This window comes from Amblyomma americanum, chromosome 2 (assembly GCF_052857255.1).
Source record: "Amblyomma americanum isolate KBUSLIRL-KWMA chromosome 2, ASM5285725v1, whole genome shotgun sequence".
NCBI classification, from domain to species: domain Eukaryota; kingdom Metazoa; phylum Arthropoda; class Arachnida; order Ixodida; family Ixodidae; genus Amblyomma; species Amblyomma americanum.
Window position 1 is genome coordinate 166,754,450 of NC_135498.1, and position 21,294 is coordinate 166,775,743.

At 46.2% G+C, this 21,294-nt stretch overlaps 1 protein-coding gene across 1 annotated transcript in view; it reads right to left on the reverse strand.

Moving 5' to 3' along the window:
• LOC144120209 (uncharacterized) overlaps nt 1-17,530 on the reverse strand; it is a 36,575-nt gene extending 19,045 nt beyond the window's left edge. The window contains exons 1-4 of the mRNA XM_077652624.1: nt 17,472-17,530; nt 5,546-5,721; nt 4,358-4,593; nt 2,380-2,560 (exon numbers count right to left, since the gene is read on the reverse strand). Coding sequence (XP_077508750.1) covers nt 2,380-2,560; nt 4,358-4,593; nt 5,546-5,721; nt 17,472-17,530 — 652 coding nt within the window. The remainder of the gene's footprint in view (nt 1-2,379; nt 2,561-4,357; nt 4,594-5,545; nt 5,722-17,471) is intronic.
• Nucleotides 17,531-21,294: the final 3,764 nt, after the last annotated feature.

The window sequence follows — 21,294 nt, forward strand, 5'->3', positions numbered from 1 at the left end:
CTACGCGAGCGTTCCAAACCACGAACGAGACTACAGGAATATGCAGTGAGAAATTCGCCACGAATGTTTCTGAATAGTGACTAGAATGAACAAATGAACGAAAAATGCTGCTTGTGACAGTTTCCCCCATACACTGTTTCGGTCATCGATCATCACGTCGTAAGTTCACAGCCATGCATTCATGTTCACAAGTGACGCACCGTGAAAAGAGCCTCTCAGATACAAAATCGACAGCACTATTCTCCACACCTGCCCATTTGCAAAATGAAAAAGTTCTCGCTTAACGATTATTCCAAAAGTACTTCTTATTCGTTTAATGGCACCAAGTGGTGGCCGATTTACTCTGGCATGATGGTGAAACAGCGCAACGGAACAGTTTACGTTTTATCTTTGCGCTTGTGCCATTTAGCTGTTTAACCGTCGTTTGATCCAGAGAACTAAAGACACGCTGAGAGACTTAACGAAGAAAGACTTGTGCTATGATGGTTCGTATGAGGCCAAACAAAACTTGAACATGGACGTATCAGCACAAAGACGTGTCTTAAAAATCTCGTCCTAATTCTTTCTAACTATTTACAGCGCCCCACGTCGCAAGCATAACAGCACCAGTAACATAAGCGTGCTCCCAGCGTATGCTATTGTACAAAGAACTGTAACGTATCGCCTGTATCACAAGACACAAATTAGAAAGTGGCTCCCTGTTGCTTTTTTAACCTGTTTTTAAAGCAAGGAGAGGCCCGAAACGTTGTTTTGTTACAGCCGACCAGAAATTATCTTTATGGGGTTGTTCGAAACACGCTGCATGCTTTAACTTGGAAACCTGACCGAAAGACTGAATACAAGGACATGTTTATTGATAGGTAAAAATATTAACTGCCTCAGCGCACCGTACAAACGTCTTGACGGAGGAAATTAATATGCAAGCAGCAGTTTCCTGCCCACTTTGTCTCTGTTCCAGAACTAGTGCGTGTGCTCACTGCCTTTGCTAAAAGTCCTGGGACCCCAGTGGTGAGCTTTGAGCCCTAGAGTGAAGAGCTGCACTGCAGTGGTTACGGGAGTTATAAAAACCAAAGACCTTAAAATGTGAGAAAATGTTTCGCCCTGCAGAAGTTCAGAGGTTCAGACAAGTCATAGGCTCCTCAGTACACGGCTGAACAGAAACCCATGTGACCTGAAGTCTGCAGAGAAAGGAATTACACAGTCTCCAGTTGCGAGACGCATCATGGAGCATATTTCGCAGTAGTCCCACACCGACAGCCACTGCCCATGAAGCACTGTAATTCCACTGCTGTCGGGCAACTCCAGTCATCCCCGAATGCGGCTTATGGGACATGCAACACTTGATGACAGGACACTGGGCGCATGTAAGGTGGCGTGGGATATATTTATTGTAAAACGAAGGACAATATATTCCTCACTCCTGGTGCACATCTGAACCACTTTGTGAGGAAAGGAATGAAAGAAGGAGATGGAAAGAGTTAAGAGAAAAAGAGCCCCAGCAGTGGAAGCCTGCGGATTAATTTCGGCCTGCTGGGACTTCACAAGCTGCACCAAAATCGATCAGCACACCAGCGCCTTTTCCTTCCTCTCTCGCTGCAGAGAAGTCAACAATAGGCAGACGCACGGCGGGTCCGAGCACACGCGAGCTACATCTTCATATGTATTTTCAAAGGCAGTCACATCGTTTCCACGAGATCGACTGACCGTGAATGTGGCGACACCCATGGTAAGCTGTGTATTACGTGAAGGTGCCCGAAATATCAGGCGAATCCACCTCTGTAATGCACCGCCTCAAGCAATAAAACAATGGGGAAATTGCTTGCCTCTTCTCCCACAGTGCTCCTGTTTACTAACTGCTTTCTATCACCGTGCAGGAAACGGGCACGAAGATTAGGGAATTAAAAATAAAGTAAAAACAGTCGCCTTCATATGCTGAAACTGCCTCCTCTGTCCGAAGTTTAGGCAACTGGTTAGATACGCTCAAGAATGTCCTTTACTTCACCTCAGTAAATTACTGCAGTGTGCAAAAACTCGGTTGCAACTGTTAAAGAAATTAAAAATAAATTATCCTAAGGAGTCCAGAAGTGAAGTGCATAGTAGTTGCGAGCTCGAGGCAGCGGCTTTTACGCGTGTGTGGTTACCTTGACAGTGCTCCAAAATAGCCTCGTTGCAGATGCTGCCTATTCATGCTGCCAGCTTCTGTGCAGTTGTGAACAGCAGTGATGTAAGTTATAGCCATGCGAAGCTTTTACCGGCCCACGTATTCAAGTAAGAACGCAGATATTGAATGTGTCAGTTTCCATCTCTAGCGACGCCAGTGCCAGGCACGTGCTTTGTAATGCAGAGCAATGCAGGAAAGCTACTGTGACTCATGCTCACGATCTGTGGCAGCGGTGACGACGACGGCGAATATGTTGCCGTCGAAGAAGTACGACAGCGGTGTCCTCGAGAACAGCTTGAACGTCAGCGTGTACGAGGTGGTCATGGATTCGTGCTTGCTCTTGGGAATGAGACCACACCTCTGCTCCGGGTCATTGGTGCTGGTGAAGCGCGTAATGATCTGTGCCGTGGTAAGCATGCCGTACATCGACTGCGCCATTGCAAACTTCTGTAACGCAGTCAAAATTATTATACCAAAACAAAAATGTCTATGGACTGAGCGCAACGTCATAGCTTGAAGAACCTTAAAGTCAGGTAGAAAATGACAAACTTGAACCTTTCTTCACCAATGTTTCGTTAAAAGCCCCTCTTTTGAATGGGGCTTCCGACATGGAACTTGCTTTTTGCCTACTAACTCTAATAGATTCTTGCCTAGCTCGAGGCAGGAATTTGAAATAAGGGGTCAAGCATTACCCCCATTGTAAAGCTTACAGTTCGAAATTATAATGATTGTACCGCACCGAAGTTACCCCGCTGAAAATGCTAGCAAAGCTAAGCGAAGTCACCCTACTTCCAGTCGCACCGTTCGTCGGCCACCTTCCACTACGCGCCGGTGCGTCTGTGGTTGCGGCATCGCAGTGCTGCCATGTATGCCGAAGATGCAAGCCATAAGAGACACTGAACAAACCATTTGATCCTGAATGCGGAAAGTAAACTCCTGGAGTGCGAGCACGTTAGGTAGGAAACTAGTCGGGTGGCCACAACTCCAACATCAGCTTGTTGAGACGGACAACTTCGCACTTTAGATTTAACCGCAACTCCTGCAACCTGCGCTCTCGAATTTATAGCAATTGTTCTTTGTCCTTAGTTTTGGAGCAAGATACCAAGAAGCAACTATGGGGCACCCAGAAAAAGAATTCAAGAAGTAATGTTCCAGCCCATACCACTAAACATGCCCCCAAGATGTATAGAGCAACATAAATAAAGAAACATAATAATCCTGAGCCTATACAGTCGGAAACAATTCCTTCGGACTTCAGCTGTGCAGATTTTTTTTAGAAAAAGCCCTTGCAAAATAGAACAAAATAGGCGGCCCTTGCGAACTACGAAGCACTAATCCATCATGAAAAGTGGATTAGTGTTTGCAAAGATGTGATGCAAAAAGAAATGACCTGTGTTTTCGCAGAGGTACTGCTGCAATATTTATGAAGTTGATAGGTTTTGTCTGAGTCCGCAAACACTAATACACCATGAAAGGTTGATTAGTACTGGCGGACTCGGGCAAAATCAATCAACTTCATAAATATTGCAGGAGTACCTCTGCGAAAACAAAGGCCATTTCTTTTTGCATCACATCTTCCGCCCAAGACCTTAAATTTTAACTCTAATGTAACGCACAAAGCACTCAGGTAACTACTGCGTTTTATCAGAGCAACATTTCCCATGTCGTGAAAAGTTTTATGTTGTCCAGCTTAGAGGCAGCACATTCTCGCAATCTGTGGCCGCGTAAAGTATAATCCCGCCACCAAGTTTCTTTCATGTGCTTATAAAACACATCACGTACAAGCGTCGGCCTCACAATAGGTTGAGCGTTTTCACATTTTTATGCATAAATTTCTAAGCCGAGAGATCTGTCGCATGCAGGAGCTTCGGGGTCATCAGGTACCTCGATATTTTCCTATAGGTACAAGCTTCATCCTGGCCTGTTCTAAGGTGAAAACTTCGAAAATGCTTCTTTCATCCTATCTCATGAAGACCAAGCAGAACAGCCATGGTGCGGTCAAGCTGCCCTTCGGATACAAAAACCAAAGCATCAACGTCTACGGATAGTGGTCAAATACATGTTGCGCTTGCCTGCAACTGCTTTTTTTGGTCGGATCAGCCAAAGCCCATTGAAATTTCAAAGAGTTTTCTGATTGCTCTGATTCTAAGCTGTAAAATTTGAACAAGAAGGAAAGGCCGATAACACGACACTCACGTTCACGTAATCAATACATGATCTGTTGAGCAAGCCCTGGCGCAGGTTCATCTCGACGATCGACACGATCATGCTTTCGCTTCCGGATGCCGAGATCTCGGTGCCGCACCCGTCGTTGGTGGCAGCCCTGCGGTCTCGGAACTGCCTGGCCGTCACGATGGTCGAGGACAGCGGCTCCGTTGCGTTGTTCAGGGAACCGTTCCCGACCCTTGTCCCACAGTTGTCGTTCAGGGACACTGGTCAGAAGAAAGTTTTAGTACTTTATTGTGATTTCTGTTTGATGGGCTTGTGCCTTCTTTGTTGCCGAGAGCTTTTCCCTACCCTGGTGACCCGCGACTGGCGTTGTCCTACTGCATAAACAGTTCCCCCATGCCTATAACCAGCTAGTCTAGGTATGGTCTCCGTGTAGGTCTACGTTTCGGTATTTCATCTTCATCCACGCCAGTGAATCTCCTGTCCCTTCATTCTATATATCCGCTCCGAGCAGTTCGACTAGACAAAGAATTTCGTTGAGGAAAGCATTTCAGCCAACGAGAATGAGAGGAAAATCTAACTTCTACTGCATATCACAAGAATCAGGATTTAACGCCGCTACAAGGAATCTGACATATCTGGAGATCACTGCGCCAATATAAACAACTTTCATGAAAAGTTACAACCGTCTGCAGAAATATGCAAGATGTCTGTATCGCGCAGCCCGAACCAGTAAAGTGTCACTAAAAAATTGTTTTTGGAGACTTTTTACAAATTCGTTCTTTTTGTGTGTTTGCCACTGCTGAACCCTACCTCTGACACAGCAGTCGGCAACTGACGATGCACTTTAATCCTGCGTCCTAAACTTGAGCCGTAGCTACTAAGGGTAGGTGGGCAGCTTATCGCTGCAATGAAGATCAACAGATTAGCGGGAAATCGCGGGATTGTATCTTAGCCGTGGTGACAGCATTTCGATGGAGACCGAATCGGAAAGACACCCGTGGCCTGTGCGATGTCAGTGCACGCTAATAAAGCTTACTCGGTCTAAATGAATCCGGAGCCCTCCGGTGCCGTGTCTCTTATTCCGCGTGTGCAGCTTTTGAAATTTCAACGGCATTTAAAACACCCCATTCTCGCTGTGTTGGAGCGATCAGGTTAAGGTGAGTTAGAGGTAAGAATACCTGGGCAAAGTAGGTGGTTGCCAGGCCTCCTTACCCATCTTGTAGATGGTCGGGTTCTTTGGTTCCAGCTGGCAATCACCAAGAGAGACCTTTAGGACGATGGCCGTAAGCTGCAGGAGAGAGCTTGAGAAAATCCCTCTGACCATGGCGTTGGCTCCAACGTCTTCTTCCTTCTCGTAAACGATATGTTTCGGAGAAATGCGCCTTCCTCTGGAAGGTTTTCAGGAGACATCAGGCAGCATTTACGTGAACACTGGACAGTTAAGGCAGTGCAAGTTTACTGCTTTTCTGCAACCCTTGACGTAATTTTTTTCAGTACTGATACGAATGGCACAAAAAGGGTCGCTGGAACAATATCATTCCACTGCATTTACTCGTTTTTTCTATCTCAACAGTAACGCGTTTTATGCAGCCATTTCTGTTTATGATCTCTTAACGGGATGTGGGATGCAGTCCAAGGGGTACTTATATAAAATATCATGGGCGAACTTCGGAATGCGTTCCTTAATAAATTGTCCGGAAATAGGAACTGTCGCCAAAAAAGATTGATAGAAAAACTAAGAGGCAAGACGGGCACCATCTAGCAACTGAGTTTATTTTTAACCAAAGCGGCCAATCACCACCACAGAGTGAAGATAAGAATTTGTATTTGTGTGTAAGAAATACCAGAAACCTCGCCATGTTTTTGGTGGTACGCAGAGTGCACTCGAGATTATAGGCGCCTAAAGGCTGCGTGAAAGAAATTTTTCACAATCAGTGCCCCTAAAACTGTACCGATTATAAGTTCATTGCTGCTGCGTTTAAGCGCACCGTATCTCGTGCAACATAGTTGTATGATACTCAACACTCCGAATTTCTTTCTAAACGTCTTAATAGGCGTGTCTTATTTAATTACTGAAGTCCAGAAAACTAAACCCGACTGCCATGAACGCAGTCTCCCTAGATAAGACACCCACGGAACTTGCTAAGCCTTTAGAAGAGATAGGCAGGGGCCCTGATCATCGGTTTTTGGCTCTTCTTTTTCCTCCGAGATTTTTCAGCACATTGGACGAATTCGAAGAGGTCACAATCGCTGAGCTCTTGCGAACTGTCCCGCCTTCCACTGGCGACCCCTAGCGACCCTGATGGTGTCCGTTCTTCTGTGATTAGAGATTTGTTAGAAGAATCTCCCGACGATTTACTGGCGCTTATAAATTGCTCTCTTAAAGGGCCATAGATTCCAAATGAGTGGCTTTTAGCGAAGGCTATCCCAGTACTTAAAATGCCGGGAGGTGGTTGCACGTTAGACAATATAAGGCCGGTTTCTCTAACTTCGAATCCCGTAAAGGTAATTGAAAGGGTGTTGCACGGCCGAATAATCTCAATAATTTCAGAGAATGGGGTGTTGAACCCTTGCCAAAAAGGTTTCTGGCCAGGATGCTCAATATTGTGCGCTCATACCGACCTGGAGAGCTGCATACAATTAGCTCATCGCCGAAGGCAATACGCTGGGCTTGTTACTCTGAATGTGTCGAAGGCTTATGACGAACGTGGAGCACTGGACGCTGTTGCAAAGTTTACAGGCTGTAGAACTTCCGAGATATTTTATGTAATGGGTTTCTGAATTTCTGGTTAACAGAGAATTTTACTGCTTCCGTAACGGTGTTTCCTCTGGCAGATTTCGACAAGCGAGAGGAGTGCCCCAAGGTGCGGTCCTCTCCCCTGTTCTCAACATCTTAATCAGCAGTATTCCCTGGAGTCATAAGGTGAGAACCTATGTATATGCCAGTGTTGCAGGCGTTACCGAAAAAAAAAAGAAACTGATTACGTTACTCGTTACGCTAAAGAAAAGGAACACGTTACCGCCCTACGTTACCTATAAAAAAGGTAACGCGTTGCTCTTACCGTTAACGGAAAAAGTACCGCACGTTACTCTGCCGCTACTCCATGGTCATACATTTTAATTAGTGCATCTTTACTGCAAGAACTCACGGTAACAATTTTATAAAACTCATATTTCAATAAAACTTCTAGCCCAAACAGCGATTTTAGCCGAAATCTTGATTTAACGAAAATACTTTGCACAAACGTGCAGGAGCTTAGCAATCTTATAGTGGCCTAAATTTACCTGTAGAGCTACATGTAGTGGCTTCTATCTCTGTGGCACATGGTGAAGACAGTTTCTGAATGTGACATTAAACACAAAATAACACTTCGCCATCAATTCTAGCTTCACAAAGAAAACAGCGCTGAACTCTCAACAAATTCACAGTGATTCTGAAAAATGTGTGTTCCTAAATGCTCGGCATACTTCCACTCTTCAGAGAGTTGTATGTGTGAGCGGTTCGGGAAAGGCAGGTAGGTGAAAGCAAGTCTGTGAATGCGTGTTAGTGCACGTGTTTCGAGCTGTATGGGTATTCTGTCTTTTTCTTCTAGTTGGCTGCGTCGTCAAGGGCAGGTGTTTTTTGGCATGCATGCGAGCCGCAACAAGGGTAATCGAGAGCACCTGTACATTTCGTTTATTTGCAACATCACTTTAGGTGCTCTGCGCTTTGTTTTTCTAAAAAAGAGGGCGCAAAGGAGGACAATTAAAATAAAAAGTAACTAGTAACGTGACACCTCACGTTAGTGAAAAACATTAACGTAAGTACGTTACCCGTTACAGTTCGGAAATGGTAACAAGTACGTTACTAAGTTAGCGGAAAAGGTAACGCGTTACCGGTAACACTGTTACTTTAATGGGTAACCGCCAACACTGGACCGCATGCGCGGTACCAGTCCTTACAATCTTACCTGAATGTCCTGGACCAATGGTTAGGCGACATTAACCTGTTCCTTAATATAAATAAATGTGTTTTATAGCTTTCTCTGCTCTCTTATCCAGTTAATATCTCTATTGTTTATCGGCCCACAAAGAGCTTATTATCGCTATTCACCGCCTGTTTACGGATACCTCCCGAGGCCTTAATTGGGAACAGCTGGGAATAAGAGTTAATGGAGAATACCGAAATAATCTGCGATTCGCTTATGATATTGCCTTGCTGAGTCACTCAGAAGGTAAACCGCAAATCATGATCGATGAGTTAGGCAGACAGAGCAGTAATGTGGGTCTCATAATTAACATGCAGAAAACCAAAGTAATGTTCAACAGTCTAGCAAGGGAACAACTGTTCACAATTGGCAGCGAGGTGCCGGAAGTGGTAAAGGAATACTTACGGTGAGTAGTGACAGCTGATCAGGATCATGAGAAGGAAATACCTAGAAGAATGAGAATGGGGTGGAGCGCATATGGCAGGTTCTCTCAAATCATCAATAGCAAGTTACCAATGCCCCTCAGGAGAAAAGTGTACAACAGCTGTATCTTACCAGCACTGACCTACGGGGCAGAAATGTGGAGGCCAACGAAACGTTATCAGCTTAAGTTAAGAACACAGCGAGCCATGGAAAGAAAAATTATAGGTGTAACGTTAAGAGACCGGAAGCGGGCAGAGTGGGTGAGGGAACAAACACGGGTTAATGACATCCTAGTCGAAATCAAAAGGAAGAAATGGGCTTGGGCAAGGCATGTAATGCGAAGGCAAGATAACCGCTGGTCCTTAAGAGTAACGGAGTGGATGCCAAAAGAAGGCAAGCGTAGCAGGGGGCGGCATAAGGTTAGGTAGGCAGATGAGATTAGGAAGTTCGCAGGCATAGGGTGGGCGCAGCTGGCAAAGGGCAGGGTTAATTGGAGAGACATGGGAGAGGCCTTTGCCCTGCAGTGGGTGTAGTCAGGGTGATGATGATATTGATGATTATGATGGTGATAGAGCTTAATTCTGCGAAATGACTCCGAACGGTCGCCATGCTGCGCAGGTTGAACAATATCCGTTTCGGTATGAGAAGGCACTCGCCTCTGACGATTTATAGAACATGTGTCCGTCCAGTATTAAAGTTCGGCTGTGTCTTGTTCTCTAGCCCCTGCGTATAATTTCACCTTCTTTATTTCTTAGAGCGGGAGGCGTTGCGCCCCTATACGGGCCTAGCAAAATTGGTGACTCATTTTGTTTTGCACCTGGAGGCGCGGATTCCAGTGTTGCCTTCAAGATTTCGGCTCTTAAGAGTTCAAACGTTTGTAAAATGTGCGATTCGTCACTGCTGCCTCAAATTTGATCTTTTTTTTCCGGCCTAGGATATTTGTCAACGGAAGCTGGTGTCGGTTCCATACTCCACAGTTTTGTTTTGTGCACTTTCTCGTCGACCCTTACACGTCCGCAATTCGGGCATCCTTCCGGTGTGCGCTAATTCTACATCTATTGAGATTGTATTCGATGACATCTTTCCAAACCATGCAAAATTTATGCCTTTTCATTTACTCAACACTTTATTTCACAAATACTTCATGTGTTTTAACTTTCATGTTCTCATTGCGCAGATGCCTCACAGTGTGAAAAAAAGGCCTTTGTGGGTAGTTTCTCTCTCTCTCGACTGGTCATTGTCTTCCGCCTACGCGATTTCACCTCTATTTATTTGGACGAATTCTTAGCAGTTGTCTTGGCTTTGCGTAAGTTAAACAGCTCTTTGTCTTCTGTCATAATTCGGACGGATTTATTATTTCTGTGTTCCTCTGTCATAGCGTGTATTGGATGACAGGCACTCCGTTTACACCAAGTGGGTTCATTAGGGTTTCTTTGGGTGCCTGGGCACAGAATAATACATTTCTATCAGGTTGCTGATACCCTGGCGAAGACATCCCTTCAGGGCACCGTCATATCTCTGCTTTCGCCCTTCGCAAATATTACAGCAGCCTGCTTTCGCAGGTATCTGCTATTGAGAGAATTGGCAGCATCAGCACTTACCTCCTCTTCAGACTTCCAGCATCTTCTCTACCCATGCTGCAGTAGAGGATGGCGATCGTGCAGGCTTGAGGTTTCTTGCACGCGTCTACGCTGTCGCGTGTTTCAGTTAAACTTCTACCAACATACGCCTGGTCTGGTGGTCTCCCCACTGTGCCCGCTCTGCGCGGAACCCGAGACGATGGACCACTCCTTGTTGATCTGCCCTCGCTTCTCCTTTTCACGGAGGCGCCTGCTAGAGCACCCGTTACGACAACTAGGTCTAAGTCTGTCTGCTGTGGTTGTTCTGTCTCTTGGTGCTTGCTCCCTGGGAGCAGCAACAGGAATGTGCTCTCCGCCATTCAAACTTTCCTTTCAGACACGAAACGGCTGACATCCTAAAATCGTTCTGGATTTCATCTTCTGGCTATTCGTGTTCAAAATTCATCTCAAAATTAACCAAAGGTTTCTAAGCACGGCAATGTTAGCCCCGTTCTCATTTTCAGTCAGTAATCTCCGGGTGCTTCATTTTTAATTGCAATTATCAAATCTCCGGTGTTCTTTTTGTTCTATTTTAATTTATTATTATTATTTCTTAACGTTTTGAGCCCCTGTAAGTCGCCGCCTGTGTCTTCGCCAATCCCCCGCAGTGGGTACGCGGCATTATCCTCTTGAAGACAACAACGACAACAGCAATTGCAACCACTGCTGCTAGGTTGCGGCTAAATACCTGGCGGTACTGCGTTATATTTTGAATTTCCGCTTTGTTTCCTTCATTCTCTTTTTACTTTCCAGGGTGACTGGACGCGTGAACGTGGGCTGATGTCCACAAGCCTACCTGGTCAGTGGAAGTCCCATTGGTCGGCCTATGCCTCCCCCAATCAGTTGCCGCTTGACTGCTTCTTTCGTGACGGAGTAAGCAGCATCCCGGTTGCTTTCATGCCCGCGGATGGGCGACTCTATCAGACTGAATAACCCTGAGGCTCTACAGGCAGCTCTGAAATCCACCACATGAGGATCACTGATGTCCGATAGTTCGGCCATGGTGGCATCGTTTGCAGATCGCCAGACCAGGCGTGTGTGGTAACTTGCTCACGTGCAACTTTTTTGCCAATCATCCGGTGAGCGCGTTTATACCTCCTCAGCTGGTTTGTTCAAAAGTGTTAGTCGGTGGTGTAGACCCACGACTGAGCGCGCCTGAGACACTAGAGAAGCGTACCTCAGCTTGTGTGACAGCCATTCACTAATGCAGTCAAGTAGTGGACGGGACGAAGATACCCACCGAGACAGTTATAGCCACGTTTTCGGGGCTGACTTGCCGATCTGAAGTCGAGGTGTGGCCTTTGGTTTTTCCTGCCGATCAATTCGCATCTCGTCCCCTATAGTATCGCAAATAGTGGATGTTTGGATGTAGTGCCAAGGCCTGCAATTCGAGGTCTTGCTGCGTGAGGAGAAAGCCACGACCCAGCTGAGCGTTCTATTCAGAACGATAAGTATTGTTCATGTGGTTGCGGCCACTCAGCAAGCCATTTTTAGCTGTCCAACACGGGCTGAAGAAGTACAAGTGATGAAGATCATTTATAAGGGTAGCTGCAAGAGACGAGAGGCATTTGCAGCTTTAAAAGATAGGGCATCTCGCTTTTTAGGTGTGGCAGCGCGGCATGCAACTGATGTGGATCCCACCTTGTCTCAAGGGATAGCTGCGGAGCTGGAAAAAGCAATAGCGAGTGTCATGGATCGTATAGTAGAGAAATTATCTGTGAATTTCGCAAGTCATGGCAGCTAAGATGTTTAGTTTGTTGCAAGCCTCCACTGCTCCTCTTTGTCACGCAATCACTTCAGCTTTGGTTGCACCTCCCCAATCATTCGGACCCCTGTCTGCACAATCCACCGTGCAAAATGTAATAAGAGCCTCTGTCTATTCCCCCAACCGAACATTCAAATCATAGTGTAGCAGAAGTATCATCATTACAGTGAGTTGATATGGAGGCTGAGGCGGGAGCTCAAAAGCGCTGTTGCTCTTCATTATGTCTTCCTTGTCCGTGTTGCTCTCTGACCGAAGACAAAAAGTAATCACCCTAACTCTCAACTTAAAGGCAGTATCTTCGAAAAGGTGGTCGCCGCTGAGGCAATATCGGCAAAATATTGTCGCTTAAAGTGTTGCAGTAGAGCTGGCAGTCGATTCCTTCCGCTTCAACAGATTTAATTTGTTTATCCAATAAACCGACTACAGATGTAATTGCACTTCAGGAAACGTCGCTAACTAAATATTCAAGGTACAATCTAAAAACTTATCGCCCTTTCAGGTTTGATCGTCCGTCAAAGGGTGGTGGCCTGCTATTGTTCATACATAGGGCAAAACACGTGTCTAGATCAACTGAACTCTGTTCCGCAGCTCCCAAAGCCGCTGCGCACTGGAAGGCAAACATGCCGATAAAATCCTATCAGTTTAACTCCACGTGCTTACATCCAGACAATTTTTAAACAAATGTTATCGATAGACATCACGTGTTCAGCCCAAAGCACTTCCAGGACGTGTTCTAGACAAGCGTTTTGCCCTCAGCCTCCTCCAGATTTTGCTCAGGGCAAATGTGTGATTTCAATATATGCACAATGAGTGCAAAATTCAGGCTGTGGACCTGGATCTTCCTAGATACCAACAGCTACTCCAGGTTGTGCATATTTTCCTACGGGTGTGCATGACATTCGGCCTCGAGAGTCGTTTTTACCTAGATGCAGGACACAAGTTTTAATTGTTGGGAACTTTAACTTTCATCGTGTTTCGTGGGGGTTTAGAACGGATCGCTGCGGCACACGCTTGTGGGACTAGGGCTTGTGAAATTAACCTCATCCGCCTAAACTCCACACACCGCACATTTTTCGGAGGGTAGCCTCGCTCAGCGTTTGACCTCACATTTTTCTTCCGTCGAATAACTGCTTCTTCTTGGATGCTAGTTGACTGTGCCGCCAGTAGCGATCACCTTCCGATCAGTTTCCAGGTTGTGAACCAGTTCATCACTCCTAACGCCTACCCGCACACCTTCGTCAATTAGAAAAGCTTCAAAAACAGCCTATCAGATCTTCAAGCAGTGTCTTGTTCAGACAGCGGGAACAAGGTCATCCGCATTTGCTCAAATTTTGGACGTACCTCGAACGAAATTTGAGTTTTTGGTTCAGGCACATAAGGCACATCGCCATGGCTTTGGTTTAACGTGGAGTGCGCACGGCATTAGAGGCGCCGAAAGCATGGAAGAAACTTGCGCACAATCAGTGCCTCAAAAACTGCATTGATTATAAGTTTATTGCGGCTTCATCAGCCAGGGATAGAAAATATTGAGAGGTATCCCTAACCGACAAATTTGAAACTTTACAACCAGCAACTTTACAACATATACAGAGGAAACGTACCTCTCAAGTACATTCCGGCACCGGCGAATACCTTAAAAAGTTCTTGCACGAGGTCGGAGCATTTCCCGGTACTTCATAACGCGCTTTATTATTTCTTTCGCTGTACCCCTCCGCCCCAACTCGTCCTTTCCTCCTTCGATCACCTTTTCCCCCTCCTTCTTTTTCTCTTTGTTGAATTTATCTTTCTACTTTTGCCTTAAGCCCTGTACCTAGTGCTATAATTTCTCAGGAACCCTTGGCTTCCGTATTTATCCCCCCCACCCCCCCCGCCTCCTGGCACAGTGATGTTCGCAGCCATAACCAAAAATTCTCTTTGTTAGGCACAGAATTCTTTATTTCAGCCCTTTTTTAAAGCGAAATTTTTCCTAGAATAGAGATGCCGATTTCGCTGTGTCTGCACAACTTACCTTTAACGGCACAGATATGATATTCAAGCGGCCTCAATTAGTAAAAAAAGGTCAAAATTGTGCACGTACAAGTCCTCCACATCAATAGAAAATTCTCTCAGTGGCTTTTCATATCAGTCAGGGTGCAGCTAGCGTCGCGGCTTAGTTGGTATGGCGCTCGTCTGCTGACCCGAAAGACGCGGGTACGATTGCGGCCGCGGCGGTCAAATTTCTATAAAGACTAAATTCTAAAGGCCCATGTAGTGTGTGATGTCAGTGCACATTAAAGAGCCCCAGGTGGTCGAAATTTCCAGAGCCCTTCTCTATGGCGTCCCTCATTGCCCGAGTCGCTTAAACCATAGCATAGTGCTTCTGGCAGTGGCCGGCGAAGCTGAACATGCGCGCCGCCGCGGTTTCGGAGCCCAGTCGCGGCAATCATTATTTCTGCGTGGGCTGTTGCTATGCTAGATTTCACCAATGTTGCTGTCAAGGTAAAGCTTCACAAAATATTCTTGGTTTGGATTGACCGTGTTGGGCAGTGCTTTCGCACTCGATGTGAGACAATTTTGGTCTATAAATTTCTCTGAAAGTCCGTAAAAAGTTGGTTTTCGTTGAAATTTCTCTCCCAGATTTTATGGAAAAGAGAAAATTGCTCGAATAAAACATCACAGTCCTACGGCATTCTCCGCCGCAGCAAATGGGCGAGCAGTGATCGTTGTCGTTCTGCCCATGCTAGGCGATCACTCACGAATGGGGAAAGCACTACTCTCAGGGACAAATGCTGTCAGCGGGACGTGGCGCCATGCAGTCACGCTCCATTCCTTGCTTGCTTCGCTTGGCGCTTGGAGCTGCTGCGTTGCAGAGCCATAGAAAGACGTTCCTGAGCACAGGCAAGCTGCCACGCCCAGGTAGAGTATAATCTTCCCGGCAGACTAACTCGCCGTAAGAATTTGAGTGGGCGCCGTTCTGACTCCTGCAGTCAGAGCGTACTGGACATGCATGTCACCGGCTTCTCCACTCACATGTCCTTTCTTCCCCGCTCCAGCCGCGGAGGCAACGCTGAATGACATTTCGTCCATTTGCCCCGGACTACAGGTCGCGCGCGAACATCTATGCAGCCAGGGTTGCCACCCAAGCCGCCTACCAGCATGCGCCCCTCGGCATCGAGTCCCGTTAGCATTCAACGACGATTCCATTAACTAATTCCGAAGAAGGAATTTGTGGCAATGAGACAGAAAAAAAGGGGGGCGATCAATCGGATTGAAATGCGATAGGATTTTTCATGCACTCGCCTATCTGTTGCAGTTCTAAATCTATTCTAATGCCGATTCCATTGTCTTTCACTCACCAGTATATCCCAGTTCTGATTCTATTTATATCCGCATTCTATTCTGCTTGGGCACCTATTCTGATTACACTCGTAATCAAGTCTTTTATTCATGTTTACTGAGTCATTGTTATTCCCGCTTCTCCCTCCTCTCTCCTACAAGAGACTAGAAGGTGGATTCTCCTCTCTACGCGCAACCTGCAACGTTTGGCAGGTGCAGGAATGGATGCTTCACACAGACGTCGGACAGTTTTCGCCTTCGTGGCCCTACTAGTGCTATCGCATTAGAGAAATAAACGTTCCGCTCAAATTTGCCGGCTTCGAAAGTGGTCTGCATTTTTTAGTGCGGAAACACTATTTGCATCAACCTGAAAAACACTGGCGTGTAGTGAAGCCTCTGCAGTTAATCACGTGATGCAGGAACTGGCGGGAAATAAACGAGACTTTGAATGGCGGTGACCTTGGCCAAGCTGGAGCAAGAAAATAAATATTGCCGCGTCCAGAGGCGGGCATCCTCACGGGGGCGAGACCTCATGAGGGCGTCCTCACCCTCACCTCATGAGGATTTCATTCGGTGAGGTGAGAGTGAGGGAGAATGGGAGCATGAAAATTCGTGAGGACGAGGGTGAGGGAGGAAAGGCATGATGAGGTGTGGGCAACGGAAGGCAAGATGCACTGTCGTAGGGTGAGGTTGATGACCGGAGCCGTACTCTGGGCTAACGCTTTTTTCTGTGCAGTCCGTTATGAATACACGTTTTAGAGCGCCAGTAATAGGCTGAAGGTTCCCGAGGAAGTCGTAGTTTCTGCAGTCTGGAGGTACAAGAGGCGAACACGAAAGGTGGGGAGCCGCGCACCTTCTCCGTCGCCGCGATGTACAAGACCGCTGACAATGCTTCGAAATAAGCGCTCTTCTTACTCAAAATACCTATTTTTAAAGTTGGGTAAAGTATTACGTGACACACTCTGTAGAGTGCGCTAACCAAGAGGCGCCAGCCGGGCCGTGCGGGTGGCCGCCGCTGAAACGGGAACCATGGTACTACAGTCAAGATTTTCATCATAAGCCCCGGTCTCTCAGGTGAGCACGGTATAGGGTAGAAATTATAGAAATTTACAATTGTAGATATGTAGAAATTATATCTAGGAAGGCTGTTAAATTCTCATGTTCTAAGCCTTTTTTCCCGGAGCGAAGTTCGATTTCAGCTCAGTGAGGCTTCAAGGAACTGACTGCAGCGCAAGAAAATTCAACGAAATTCAACTGTCAAATCAAAGCTTGTTGGCGTCGTTGGTGCGGAATTTTTTCATTCACACTGTGAGTAGGTCAGTATAGTCGTATCTTCTTTCTATTTTCTATTTTCAGCCAACAACTTTAGCCTTACCATGGAAATAAAGCAGCAGATTAACCACCTTGGTCTGGATCATCGCTCGCTCCACCTTGCTCTCCAAATAACAGGAACATTATCTTGGTTTATTTCTGTCCCTGGTGAGACATGTGACCAGGTAATCGCGTTCCTGATTATATGAACTATAATTCTTGCAGCCATGGTAGGGAATTAACACTCAGTGTTTGGGTAATGTGTAGACGTGCAAGCAAGGAAATCACGGGCAGTTTAGCTAGTGATTAATCACGAATTATCGTGCGCTATCACCATTAGCCCTGGTTTTGTATGGTTTATAATGACCTTCTATGCTTTTGCTCAGCCTGGACTGGTTTACTTTCGTTTATATATCATACGACGTGAGTTTGCGTGATATTGCATCCATTTAGACTTGTACTGCGGTGGAATTGGTCATTCTCTACATTCACAGATAACCGGGAGTCCTGATTCCACTCCTGGGGCAGAGGTGCAGCGGTTAAGCTACGCGTCACTGCTCTGCGATGGCAGGTGCTGCCATCGGTGCGGCTTGTCAGACCTATGTTTTTCCTGAGGAATCTCTCGTGACTAATCATTAATTGAACTGTCACGGTGGGCACTTTGCTGACAATTCGGTGGGATGAATAGACGGGAAAAACTTTATTTGTGACAAATTTAAAGTGTTCTTGACACTTACGGGTCACTGGGCACCGTGGTCGATCCTTGGTACAGGATGCCACACTTGACTGCTGGCATCGTGGCTCGGCGTACGAGAAATCGTTGCGCTTCCTCGTCCTGGCTGGTCAGCAAGTGCCCCCACTGCGTCACACTCGGGTGGTCTATTCTAGGGCCTTGGGCAGGTCCATATGACATGCTCTAGTGTATGTTTACCCTGGCACCACGGACATTCGTCTACATATTCTGTAGGGAAAATCTTGTGTAGTTTGTGCAGTTGCAGGTAGGTACCGGTTTGTTGTCTGCGCCAGTCTACCGCCCCCTCTTTGGTTAGCCTTTTGTGTGGGGCTGCGTAGCGTTTCCGCTGACCCCTGTAATTATGGAATATGTCTGAGTACTTGGGGGTAACATGGTCAAAGGTGCCCGTGGTGCAGAGTTGAGTCTGCTCGGTTGACGTACCCTCGAGCTGACTCGTCTGCTGCCACGTTGCCCCTCATCCTGTCATGTCCCGGAACCCATACTATGTTATGTTTAGTGTTTATGTGTCTTCTCCTTGTGTGTAGTATATGATTGGCGATGCTGTCGATCCTGCGTCTTGTGTAGAGTCTTCATGCTTGTTTGGAGTCACTATAGTGAGGTTTTGTCCAGTTGCGTTGCCGTGTGATATTGCCAGAGCAATGGCGGCTTCTTCAGTTGCCTCTATGATTGGGTTGTTTATAGTTGCGCTGGTTATTTCTGTCCCTCCTTCGTCTGTGACAACGGCGATCGTTTTGCGTTAGTATCGGTACTTTGCTGTATCCATGTAGACTACGCTGGGATTGTCGTTGAATTCCCTGCTGAGTTCCCGGACTCTGGCTTGTCGACTTTCGTGGTGTATATTGGGGTCCATGCGTCTGGATATGGGTCTTACCCGGATGTTGTTTCTGTCTTCATTATTAGTCTGTTCCTTGTCTTTTTGTGTGCCCAGGGGTACCCCTAATTTCTCCGTTAGGTGTCTTCCCGTTCTGGTTTGAGTGAGACTGTCTAGTTGCGCACTACGTTGCGCTTCTCGTAGTTCGTCGAAGGTGTTCGATACTCCCAGTGCCATTAGCTTTTCGGTTGGTGTTGACATTGGAAGTTTGAGGGCCGTTTTGTGCGCTTTGCGTAGTATGGTGTAGATTTGTAGAGTCTTTTGGTTGTTTAGTTCGTGGTATGGGAGACTGTACATTACCCTGCTCGTGACGAGGCTGTCTATGAGTCTTACGGTGTCCTGTTCTCTCATCCCCATCTTTTTACTGCTGACTCTTCGCACGATTCTGGCGACTTGCTTTGTTGTATTCTCAAGAAAGGTGACGGTTTTGCTACATCGTCCTGTGTTTTGCAGCCACATGCCAAGCACTCTGACTTCCGTTTTCTCAGGTATTGTCTCGTTTCCGAGTTTCAGGATGATTTTGTAGTCATATTTCTCTGTACCGTTTTTATTCTTATGTATTATAATTTTTCCGCTGAGTACGATAGTCCTCTGGCCCTGGCGTATTGTTCAGCATGGTCGATCGGTCTTTGTAGCTGCTCTTCTTTTGCTGCTAGGGAGCCTGTGGCTTTCCGTATCGTTATGTCATCTGGATACATTGCGTAGCTGATGTTTTCTATTTCATCGAGTACTTTCGTGATTCCTATCATCGCTGCGTTGAATAGTAGCGGTGATATTACAGAGCCTTGTGGGGAGCCCTTGTATGGCACCGTGAAGCTCTCAGATCTTGTGTTTCCGATGCCTATCGTAGCCGTTCGTTCCGTCAAAAATGCTCGGAAGGCTCTGTTTCCGCAGTTTATGTTATTCAGACCTTCCATGATGGCCGCATGTCCCACGTTATCGAAGGCTCCCTTTATATCGAGCGCTAGTACTATGTGTTCTCCACTTCTTGGTATTTCAGTGAGGACTTCATAATTTAATTGCAGAAGTACGCCTTGTGTGGACAGTCCCCTTCTGAAGCCAAACATGACATCATGGTAATATCTTTTGTTCTTCATGTTGTTCGTGATCCTTTCATTGACCACACTCTTGTATATCTTCCCTAAGCAGGAGGTTAGGGAGATAGGTCTCTTCCTGTTTCCATTCATTCATGCTTCCATTCTTCATGTTTTCATTCCGCCGCCACGATTCCTTTTTCCAGATTTCGTTTAGGTACTTGGTAAGCTCGGCGATGGCTGTGTCTTCCATGTTACTAATGGTAGTGTTATTTATTCGATCCCTTCCGGCTGTCGTATTCTTTTTGGTTTCCCCTATGGCTGCCCTTACTTACTCCTTTGTGATTGGCCTATCTCGAGGTTTTCTTCTCCTGTGTATTCTTGGTCTTGCTTTGAGTGCGTGGTTGTGCCGTAGCATTTATCCCTCAGTGCCTGTGTTAGTTAGTCTTCCGTTCCAAGGAAGGTGTGGATTAGTATTTTCATGGACTTGCCGCTTTCCGTTTTGGTTTTTGTTGGGTCTTTCAAGGCTCTTAGCATATTTCGAGTTCACGTCATGCCTAGTGTTTCTCTAAGTTCTTCCGTTAACTGCTGCCAGTTTTGCGTGGCGATGTTGTCTTGCGTGCTCTGGTGCCTTCTTGGTTAGTTAGGCGACCTTCATCTTGAGGTTCCTGCTGTTTTTCTGCGGCCTCAATTTCTTGATAAGACTTCTTCGTGCTTCCCATAGGTGAAGAAGGTGGCTGTCTACGTCTGGGTTTTGTTCCGTGCGAGCGACTATCTTCATGTATTTTTGTGTGGCCTTCGTAAGCACCGTGCACCACTCTTCTATGTTCGTCATCGCTTTTGTGGTTTCGTCGCTGTAGTTTCTGAACGTTTCGCAGTCTATGATTTTGGCAGTCCCTAGCATCTCTTCATTTCTCCTGCGGCTATTTTAAAGCTATGGATGAAGTGGTCGCTCCCTAAGGTTTTCATTGTATTTTCTTTTTGGATGTTCTCGTTGTTTTTTGAGAAGGCTAGGTCAGGCGTCGTGTCTTTGCAGACGCTGTTTTCTATCCTCATCCTAGTTATGGGGTCGTTAGCTAGCTCCATGCAGTATTTCTCTGCGCTTTCTGCTAGGCTTTCACCTTTGGCATGGAGTATTTGGTACCCCCAACTGGAGTTTGTCGCATTAAAGTCACCTAGGATCAACAGTAGGTTCTTCCCTGCCATATCGCTGGCTTTTTTGAACAGCTCGTTTATTCTGGGGTTCTTTTGTTTTGTGTCGCTGTACACGTTTATGATGAAAGCGCTGTCATCCACTGGTTTTTCGGGTACAATTTTTAGTACCATGTGGGGTACGTCCGTATCCGTTATGTTGGTTCTGGAGATTGCCGTAATTGGTTTATGTACTAAGGTGACGGCCTTGCCGGTACTCTCTCTGTCACACATCTCGTATCCTGTTAGGCTTGTTTTTAGCCCTGGCCCCGTATTCTTGGATGACAATGTTTTCCTTTCATTCCTCTACAGTTCCAGTGCCATATTTTCAAGCTTCTTTTTTTGTTTAGCCTTGTGTGTTTACCGTTAGAGATTTTGTGTTCTTGCTTCCTTTTCGTTGGAATGGATGAGCCTATTGCTCATGTGTCCTCTCATGCGTTTGCTGTGTGCTTCCTTCGTTGTTTTCGCTGCTTTCCCTTTGATGTAATTGTATTTTCTGTCTATTTTTTCCAGGTCTGCACAGACTTTGACATGGTGTTTCATTATTGCAATTAAAGTTGCTCTCACCGTCTCCTGATCTAATTATTTGATTTCTTGCAGTGTGTTGTTTTGTGTCGCTTTTATGGCGGCCACTTCTGCGGATTCTATCCTAAGTTGTACGTTTCGACTTGTTCGCCCTCCATGATGGACATGTGTTTCCTGACATGTTC